Source organism: Gallinula chloropus (genome assembly GCF_964237585.1).
Source record: "Gallinula chloropus genome assembly, chromosome: 18".
NCBI classification, from domain to species: domain Eukaryota; kingdom Metazoa; phylum Chordata; class Aves; order Gruiformes; family Rallidae; genus Gallinula; species Gallinula chloropus.
This window is the reverse complement of record NC_140103.1, coordinates 3,338,461-3,348,823: the sequence shown is the minus strand read 5'-3', so window position 1 is coordinate 3,348,823 and position 10,363 is coordinate 3,338,461. Positions and strand designations below refer to the sequence as shown.

Here is a 10,363-nt window from a genome sequence, read left to right as displayed (position 1 = left end):
TGGCTCTGTCCTCCACCTTCCTGCTGAGATAGAGCAGGTAAGAAACAAGTGATACTGGGGGTGTTAAAAGCTTTACTGCTAAAACCATCTCCTGAAAGAGAAGTTACACAATTCTCTGGCCACAGAAAGACAGAAACCTTTCCTCTGCTCACACCCACCTTGCTCCTGTCCTTCCCTGCTAAACAGCAGAAATTAAGTTCCCTTTGTGTCTTAATGCACCCTTCAAGTTGTACGTGGCTGGGTTACAGGGGTACACTCCAGTTAGAGGGACATTCAGGAGACCTGCTACAACGTGAAGCACCTGGGAACCTTCTGCAGGACCTGCCACGTGTGTGTTTCACTGTCACACGGCGTGAGGGGAAGGGTGAAGAGGAGGACTGCTTTGCTTCCCACTTCCCATGTGTAAGATCACACAAAGAACTATGACCCCCTGGGTGACTGCTGTCCCTTTGCAGACAGGGGACACCTGGGTGTCTTTGGGCAGGGCTCAACGCTTGCTTCCAGCTGTGATGGCTTTCAAGTTACTGGTTCTCTTCAGGATGTTTGGGACAAAGAGGAGCCCTGAGGCTCGCTCGATGCTCTCGATGGGAACCAGGAACCGTTCCAAGGGGATCTTCTCATCCACAGGGCTGTTGGGCATCACGTACGAGTGCAGCTCAATCTCCCCACTCTCCTTCTCCAAGATGAGCACCTTGAAGAAGTGGGTGGGGACGGCCACGTTGTTCTTCCCGATCACCTGGTACTTGACGTACATCTTCCCATCGGCCTCCATCCTGCACCAACAGCAATGGCCCATCTCACCTCCTGGTCTGGTGCTGCACCTGCCCCCTCAGCCCTCCACTGCCCCCCAAGTGAGCAAATGACCCTGAGAAAGCCCCTTTCCACAGAAGCCCCGTGCCCAGCTGCTCTCAGCTGCACAGGGCTGTAGCAGGTCCCTCTGTTTAGGAGCAGCAGGGAGGCTGTGACCCCCACCCCAGCCCATTTTGGAACGTGGTCCCAGCCTGACCCTCACGTTTACCTGGGCAGGAAAAGGGGTCCCGTGCAGACATAGACGTTCTTGTGGTTCCTTGCCAAGCTTCTGCTGTACTTCTCCAGGTTATTCCAGGCGTTCTGGTTTAAATGGGGATCCTAGAAACACAACCAGGGCAACACAAAGCCTGTCACAGGGGGATTCCTTCACCAGGAACACATCTCGCAGCATCCCAGGACGTTCCAGACGAGGTGCCCGCTGTCAGCTCCTCCTGGGAAGCCGCATGCGGCAGAGCCCCTGCTTGCACACCCGGGGACAGACCCCCCTCAGCCTCAGGCTGGGATTCTTTGACAGCGCCTGTTCAACCCGCCCAGCTTGGCTGCTGCACCGAGCTGCCGGACACGGAGCATCCCCGAGGGAACGCGGCCTCCTCGGGCCCTCTCCGAACGGCTACAGGGGCAAAACAGCCGCAGACACTCCCCCTCCCGAGGTGCTGCCACAGCAGGAAGCAGAGTTCCTCCAGCTTCCCACTCCGCCCATCACCCTCCCTGCGGTCCCCGGGGGGCCGGTACCCGGGGAGGTGGGGGGGGGGGGGGGGGCCGGTACCCGGGGAGGTGGGGGGGGGGGGGGGGGCTGGTACCCGGGGAGGTGGGGGGGGGGGAGGGGCTGGTACCCGGGGAGGTGGGGGGGGGGGGGGGGGGGGCTGGTACCCGGGGAGGTGGGGGGGGGGGGGGGGGCTGGTACCCGGGGAGGTGGGGGGGGGGGGGGCTGGTACCCGGGGAGGTGGGGGGGGGGGAGGGGCTGGTACCCGGGGAGGTGGGGGGGGGGGAGGGCCGGTACCCGGGGGGGGGGGAGGGGGGGCTGGTACCCGGGGGGGGGGGAGGGAGGGCCGGTCCCCGCGGCCGGCGCTACCTGCGGGGCGATGTTGCTGAGGTAGAAGGTGTCCCGCATGGCTTTCTGGCTCCACTTATGGTTGGCGGCGGCGGCCAGGTGCCCGCGGTCGAAGCCGCTGCCGCGGTAGTCGGCGTTGGTGGCGCGGTGGTACTCGTGGACCGTGTCATCCTCCTGGAAGTCGCAGGCGGCGCGCTCGGAGGCGCCGCTCAGCGTCTCCCGGTTGAGCTGCTCGATCACCCAGAGCGCGCTGCGGCTCCGCGGGTCGTAGCACAGCACGTAGGACTCGCGGCTCCGCAGCTGCGCCAGCCCCGGCAGCCCGTACTTGGTCAGCTCGGCGCGACCCGAGCCCGGGAGAGCCGGCGGAGAAGCCGCCGCCGCCACGGCGGGTACCACGGGCAGGCGGCCCAGCAGCCCCTCAGCCTCCGCATCGCCCCGGCCCCGGCGGTGGGCGGCCAGGAGAGCCGCCCCCAGCCCCGCGCCCAGGGCCAGCGAGGCGCCGGGCAGCAGCGGCAGCCGCCAGCCCCGCAGCATGGTGCTAACGCCGGGCTGCGGCTGCGCCCCGCTTAAACGGGCCATGGCTCGCCGGGCTGACCCCACCGCCAGAGCATCGCCCCTTTAAGGGCGGGAGCGCGGCGCGCAGCGCTCCCGGGCGGCCAGCGGGGATGCGGGACCGGGACCGGGTCTCACGCCCCCCTCGCTGCATCCCCCCCAGTGTTAAGCCCGGCGGCAGCTGCCCACCCTGCGCTGTGCCCGGGCGCGGAACCTGCGGGTCGGGCAGGGGCTGCTTTGTGCCGGGGCCGGGACACCGGGGTTGGGGGGCAAGGGGAGACAGGACAATAGGACGGGAAGGGGGCTGGCAGGGGCATTCCCGAGGCTGGTGTTGAGGCAATCCTTCGGATTATCTCTTTGCCTGGTTTTCGTGGCTCAAGCTGCTTCTTTGCCTTTGAACTTGGCTCAGAATGACCTTTGCAAAGCAGCTGGTTGCTCCACACCCGCTGGTTCCCGCTCGGTGTCAAGCGCCGGCTGCCCAGGGACTCACAAACAACAAAGCCTTTGCTGGCCCGGTCTGACCAGCGGTGATAAATAACGAGCATCACAACAAAACCGAGCCAAAACACCCCAAATCCTGCGCTGATGCCTTTCAACATCGAGGGGATCCCTGCCAGCACAGCACCGGGACCTCCCCACCAGCAGACACTGCCCAGGGCGTTCCTGCAGTGACAGGGATGGGTTTCCATCTCCAGTCTGCCTGCGGCTCTTGCTCACGCAGGTTTCGACACCCTGCTGAAGCTGGGCTGGTTCCCTGGAGCTCACACTGCTTATTTTTAGTTTTAATTAGCCCAGGAAAAGAAAGAGCCTCTGTGAGTTCTGTTTTTTTTATTATTATTATTATTATTATTATTTTCATGGTGGGGTTGGTAATAACACAGCAGGGACAGGAGGATGCATTGCTGGCTGCCCAGTAGCTGAGCCAGCTGTGAGGATGAGGAAGGTGCCAATGCTGTGATGTGCTGTTTTCCTTTGCAGTTACATGGAAACAGCTCTTCTGCTCTTGGCTGAGCAGCAGCAGGCAGCTCTCCTGCCCTGCCTGGCCCCTCACCTCCACTCCAGCTCCTGCTTGCTGAGGCTCAGCAGGGTTAAGCAGAGATGCCTTTTGGCATTTGTCCTGCCAGGGCAGCTGCCTGCAGTGACATCCCCTCTGTGACCACGCCATAGGGTCACTCCCACTGCCCAGGCTCCACAGCATCCTGCGCTGCCCCAGCTCACCCTCCTGCTGCAGCTCCCTGTGCCTTGAGCCCTGATTTTGGGAGCCCAGCGTGGTGCACACAGGCAGAATGAAACCCTTGTTGGAGCTGGGGAATGACACACCTGGGCCAAAGCTGAGAGAGGCTTGAAATGCCACGGATCTGTGCTGCAGGGCTCACAGGGGTAGTTCCAGAGAATCTAACTAGGAACGAGCAGCCCTTCCCAAGCTGTATACACTGAGTAATTAAGGGATTAGTATTGATCACTGGAATGCCTAATGAGCAGTTATCCCTGAATGATTAATTAATCCAATCAAGAGAGCAATACAAACTCTGCAGGTGTGATTATATCATATTCAGTGCACAAGGACAACGGGAGCTCTCCCCAGGGATCTGTCACCCCAGGCACATGATGGACCTGGCACTGGAGACGTCCACTTTGCCACCCCACTCTCACAGCCTGAGTTGCCCCACGGTGGGATCTCTCCATTCCCTAAAAATCCTCCTGGAACTGCCAGTTCAGGCTCCAGGCAGCAGACATGCATCCAGAGCTGCTCCATGAGGCATGAGATGGGGAAGGTGGTCCCCCAGGAGCTGTCAGCATCCAGAGGACACCAAACCCAGGTGACACTGATCTCCTCCCCAGAGTTCTTCCCCTCACTCAGTTTCTCCCAGCTCTCTCAGCCCAGGACAGCCCTGCTGAGCTGCCAAACCCTCAGCGTGTGGCGCACTCTCCCCTGGCCACGTCCCAGCCGTGCAAGCACGTCCCCAAGAGCACCGTGCCCTGGGACACGGGACCTCTCACGGCACCCGCCGCCCAGTGATGCCCCTTCGCTGCCCCGTATTTACCCTCCTACATGTTGTTCAATGCTCAATACGTTGTCTCACTGACTAGAGCAGCCCTGACTCGTGAGCAGGGACCTCCACCCACCCGTCCCCTTTGTGTGTGTCCCCCTTTGCTGCCCACCTTCCTCTGGGTGGGATGTCGGTGGTGGGTGACAGCCAGGGACAGCACTGCCCAGTGCCACCACCCACAGTGCCCCCAAACTGCTGCTTGGGAGGGGGTGTGAACCAAAAGAGGGGGCACAGGCTCACCCCTTGCTCTCCCCTCTCCATGCCATGCTGTCAGGACCAGCCCCGTGGCCACCAACCAGACGTGTTTCTGACCCAGATGATGCCCAGCATTCCCAAGCACTGCTGCAGCTCAGGAGATGATGGATCTGGGATCTGATGCTTTTCTGGGCACCCTTTAAGGATCTGAGACCAGTCGCCTGTGCTTCCTGCATGGCATCCACATCTGGCTCCACACAGCACTGCCAGGCAGCTGCCCCTGCCTGCCTGATGGGGCTGAGCACGGGCTTATAATTAGAAATGCTAATCAGCTCTTGTGTTTCTGGCTTGGCAGCCCTGCCACCCCCAGCACAATCTTCCCTCCAGCCCATCCTATGCTCACCCCCTTCACTACCCCTCTGAATCCCTGCCACTTGTAATGAAGCCCTACAGAGTTAGGGGGGGATTGAAAGCTGGGGCTGCTGGGGCTCCTTGCCTGCTTTGGGCCAGGCATGCACCTCAGTCCAGAGACACCCCTGTGCCATGGCCATGCTTCACTTGGGGTCCTCACTGGCTTGCCATGGCATGGTGTGACAAGGTCTGCTGGTAGGCATGCAGGAAGCAGTGGAGGGCTGCTTCTCCCTGCTCCCCACACAGCGAGCACTGCAGTTTCTGGAGGAAGAGCAGAAACAAGGAGGTATCCCAAAAAGGGGGCTGGGTGGGACAGGGCAGGGCAGCTCCTGGCTGGGACAGCTCCTGGGCAAAGGCAGGTTGGATTTGTGCTGACTGATTGTCTCCCTCCAGCTCTGCAGTACAGGTTCCATGCCTCATGTGAGCGGGGTCCCGAGCGCCCAGGAACGGATGAGGGTCTGACCCTGTCTCCACAGCCACTGGAGGTTTTCAAGCAGCCCCTTTATTCTTCACACATCAGATCAATCGGGACAGTTGTAATCTAGTCCTTGTGAAAGCTTGGAGCAGCCTTTGCTAGCTCAAGGGGAGGGGGAAAGCAAGCAAAAGAGAGAGGTCATGATGAACTATTGATCGAGCAGGCGGCGGTGCTGCTCCCAGAGCTGGCTCTTCCAGAGAGCTCACCCGGGACACTTTGCCTCTGTACCCACTGTTAATGCTGCTCCATCCATCTCCTGTGACAGGCAGCAGCTACAAGATTATTTTAGCTGGAGTCATTAAGAGGCATTAATCAATAACAGGGGAAAGGGAGGGAGGGAAGCTGTTTGTTTCGTGGAGGCGTGTTCCCTGTGTGGATTTTTGCCCGCTGAGGTGCACATGGGTTATTTCCAGCAGCCAGGGAGGCCTGCCAGGAAAAGAAATCATGTTGTGCTGGACTCTGGCACTTGGAGGAGATCCTGAGCTGGTTGCAACAGGCTGGCAGCTCCAGCCAGGCTGTGCAATGAGAGGGGTCCAGCTGGGGAGTTTGTGGCATCCGATTCCAGGTACCCCAGCATCCTACCTGGCACCCCAGATCTCCCAGACCCTCTGTTCCCACACAGGTGCCCCAGGAAGAGCTGGGCACTAATTTCATATGCCCAAGGTACTGGGCACTAATTCCACATGTCCAAAGTGCTGGGTACTGGTTTCATGTTGTGCTGCTGCTGGGTCCAGTCACCTCCTGGCAGCGGGGCAGTGGGTCCCAGCACCTTGCTCACTGATCCAGCCCCATGTTTGAGCTCAGCCCCTGCCCTGTGGCTCAGCCCGTGGTGCTGCTGCCACAGGCAAGGCTGGAGTTCATTCCTGTGGGAAGACTGGAGTTGTTTGCAAGAGAAATGGTTTCTGTACTGGGAGTGCCTCGGGCTGCACCGCTCCCTCCTGCCCTGCCCCTCGGTACATTTCCATCGCTCTGTGTGGCATCTTCTCATGCAGCTCCTGAGCTCAGCCCCAGCCACTGTCAGCGCAGGTGCTGGGGCCTGTTTGCCCTTGGAGAGCTGGGGAAGGGAGCTGGAGGTGTGCTCAGGAGCAGCACCACGGGATTGCCTTCAGAGGTGACTGCAAAGAGAGGTACCCCAGCAGTGTGTGCTGTCGCAGGCAGAGCAGCTGGTGGCCCTGGGAGAAGCTCTGGATGTGCTGTGGGCTCCTACGTGGGCTGAGCTCAGCCCCACGCTGCAGAAGCTGAGCTCACAGAATGCTGGGGGATTGGAAGGGACCTTGAAGGATCATTTAGTCCAACCCCCCTGCCAGGGCAGGATCACCTAGAGTAGGTCACACAGGACACATCCAGGAGGGTTTGAATGTCTCCAGAGAAGGACACTCCCCAACCCCTCTGGGCAGCCTGTCCCAGGGCTCCCTCACCCTCACAGTGACAAAGTTCCTCCTTATTTTCATATGGAACTTCCTGTGCTCCACCTTGCACCCACTGCCCCTTGTCCTGTTGCTGAGAAGAGCTGATGTATCATTGCACTTTCAGACCCAGCCCAAAGGTCCTTCAGTACTGCTGCATCCCGGGGCGCTGGCACAGCCCACAGCACAGTGCCAGCGGGTCTGGCAGCCTGGGAACACCACCCTCAGTGCCCTGCTAGCTGCCTGGGTACTGGAGGGAGCACTGGGAAAGAGCATGGCTCCTGCTAACAGAGCCTGTACTGAGCAGGTACCAAGTGATGCTTCAGAGTGAGGGAAATGCCCTTTTGGAGGTGGTGATCAGCATCCCTTTCCTCTCTGGGGCACATCTCTCCTCAGCTCCCAAAGCCCCAGCTTCCTGCTGCCTCTGCTCCCATGGGCCGCTGTGCTGTGGCAATTACTGGGGCTCTCTGGGGAAACAGGATCCTCACCTTTGCTGTAATTACAGCTACACATCCACAGCCAAGGGATCAAAGGGATTGGGAGAGGAGGGGATGAGGAGCTTGCAGGTTGTGCCAGCAGCACACAGCAGGCACATGCTGGCTGTGAGCACCTGACAGAGTCACAGCCCTGAACCCCCCCCCCCACACACACACAGGGCTCAGCACCATCACCTGAGTCTTGCCCTGGCATGGCAAGTTATACTGCTGGTGGCTCCCTGACATGAGAGGTCTGGCGTGGGAGATGCAGCAAACCTCTCTTCAGTCCAGGTTGCCCATCAGGAGAAGCCCTGGGCTGATGGCTTTGCTTTCCCTGTTAAGTCCCTCAGCCTCCAACCACCCAGCAGCATAAAATCCATTAGAAACAATTTGATTTCCTTTATTTATACACAGCATTTGAGAAAAAGCTTAATCCTATTGCATTTGGTGTGTGGGGGGAGAGTAATGCCAGTTTTACAACCTTAAGTCCATGGCAGCTTGAGTGCTGCAGGCAGATGAGATGCTGTTCCCAAAGCTGCCTGGTGCTTGGGCCACTCATTTCACCCAGAGCCCTGCCTGGGGTGGATGCTGAGATGTCTTGACGCTGTGATGACTTGCAGAGCACACCAGCTGCAGGGGGATTTCCAGCCTGGCTGTCCAAGTGCCATTGCAGCAGTAAGACCTCGCAGCCTCGTGGGGTTTTTGCCATCTCCTGCTTCTGGCACAGTCTTCCCAGGAGGAGAAAAATAAACCCTGGTGTTGGGGGGGGGCATGGAGGGGTGTCAAGCTCTAGCAATAGTCCTTGACTGATGGTGCACTGACTCTGCAAACACGGGTCTCCAGCCCCTCTGCCAGCCAGAGCAGCGGTGCCCTGGCACTCGGCGGGGCTGTTTGTTCCTCGTGCCCGATAAGCATCCTGCCAAACCAGCCCCGTCTCTTACGTGGGTAGAAACAGTTGGTTGGGGTTTATTCCAGGCAGAGGTAAGCTCAGAGAAAGCAGATCTTTAAGAAGCACAGCTGAGGAGTGGGGTGAGGAGCAGCAGGGCTGGGTGCCCCATGGGGTGTTTCCTGGGGGAGCTGGCAGGGCTTTCCTGGGTCCCAAAACCCACCCAGTGCTCCAGAGCCTGACAGCAGGGCCATGAGACCACAGCTGCCCAGAGCAAACACACAGATAACACTGCTGCTTTCTTCACAGAGCTCTGTGGAGGTGAGGACAGGTTACAGGAAGGAAGGCTCTGATGATCTAATACACTTTTACAGTCTGTTTCTCTCTTAATTGCGTGTTCCTGGAGTCAAAGTCCCTCAGGCTCTTTCTCTTTCCAGCCACCATGGCAGGCTGTGCCGGCACATCCCCGGCGTCAGGGTGCTTCAGCAGTCTCATGCCTCTGGTTTTTATGCAACCCTGTTGCTGTGTAGCCCTGTGGGTGACTGTAGCACCAAAAAACCACAGTGAGTCAACAGCCCGGTTACTCCCCGAGTGTTTACTCTGTTGTCACGAGAGCTCTGATGTGTTAGTGCTTCTTTGGAGGCCCGGGAACTAAAGGGAACATGGGCATGGGGCAGCAGGAGCCAGCACAGCAGCTGGGGTCGGTGTGAAGCTCTGTGCAGGGCTTGGCAGTGGGCTTCTGTGTCACCCACGCTAGGAGCAGCAGGGGGGCTTCACCTCCCATCCCTGGTGCCCTCAGGCTGGTACCAGTGGGATGGATGGATGGATGGATGGATGGATGGATGGATGGATGGATGGATGGATGGATCCATAGCACAAACTGTGCCCTGAGCAGCCCTGACATGCACAGCAATAGGGACAGCCCAGGCCAGAGCTCTTCATTTGCCTTTGCCAGAGCAGCGTTTTCCAGGAGAAGGTTTCGGTGACGCCACCCGGTTGGTGCCAGCCCTTAGGGCAGCCTTGCTTGCCAGTGCAGAGGCGGCACAGGTTACCAGTCTGTGACGCTTCCCGTGTGGGAACAAGCTCTGGCAGCATCACACTGGGCTGGGTTACACGTCCTGAGCTGTGCAGAGGTGAGACACAGTGACACCGTCTGAGACACCTCACAAAGCCAGCTGCTAGTGGAGACAGAGGGGAGCGGGCGGGTCAGCGAGTGGATGGAGAGGCAGAGGGAAGGATGGCTGGATGGAGTGACAGAGGTCTGGCAGAAGATAGGTCACCATACTACAGCAGGGGTTGCTGTCTGGGAGCTCGAGCTCCCTGGGGTGTCATGCTGCCCGTACTGCCTGCCCTTCCCAGGAGGGCTCACAAGCCACGTGTGTGCGTGCCTTGACAGGGCCAAGAATGAAGCTGGGCTGGTTAATTCCTCCTCCCCCTGCTTTTAATATCCCCAAACCCAGCTGCTGCTTTCAGCACACGTCCCTTGGCAGGAGGCGAAGGGAAACAGGCTGCTGGGTAGGGACTTGCCAAAAATGCCACGAGACATCAAGGGCAGACGTGTGGTGAGGTGGGGGGAGAAGCCACCACAGACAGACCCAGCCCTCCTTCAGCACAGGCTGTGCCTCGCTGGGGGTCCTCACTGAGCACCCACCTGCCCAGACTCAAGCCTCCTGCTCCTCTACAACCTGCACAGTGATGGGCACATCTGCCCTTCCTTCCTACCCTGCTAAGAGCCTTCCCTCTTTTCCCTCTCCTCATGCATGGGAGGCCTCCTCCCTGGCTCCATCTCTTTTCCAGTCAGAAGCTTGTCATCAGAAGTGATGCTGTTTCCAAGGAAAGCAACAAATTAAGGCAAAGAAAAGATAAAAATCACTGCCAGGTTATTACAAGACACCAGAAAACTACAGCCAAGGGTGACAGTCTCAGCTTGATGGCTTTCCACAGACCCAGCCACAGAAGCCCTCCCATCAGCCATGCTCTGTGGACACTTCTCACCGTGCTTTGCTGCCAGCACTCTTTTACCTTTTCAAGGTAGTTTTTCAAGGCAGCT

General features: G+C 59.1%; 1 protein-coding gene across 1 annotated transcript; it reads right to left on the bottom strand.

The window, feature by feature from the left end:
• Positions 1-52: 52 nt before the first annotated feature.
• ENDOG (endonuclease G) lies at positions 53-2,395 on the bottom strand (the record flags this gene model as incomplete). The annotated part of the gene is made up of 3 exons (XM_084272478.1): positions 53-773; positions 1,019-1,128; positions 1,883-2,395. The coding sequence occupies 3 exons, from the start codon at positions 2,393-2,395 to the stop codon at positions 488-490; spliced, it is 909 nt and encodes a 302-aa protein (XP_084128604.1). The 3' UTR covers positions 53-487.
• Positions 2,396-10,363: the final 7,968 nt, after the last annotated feature.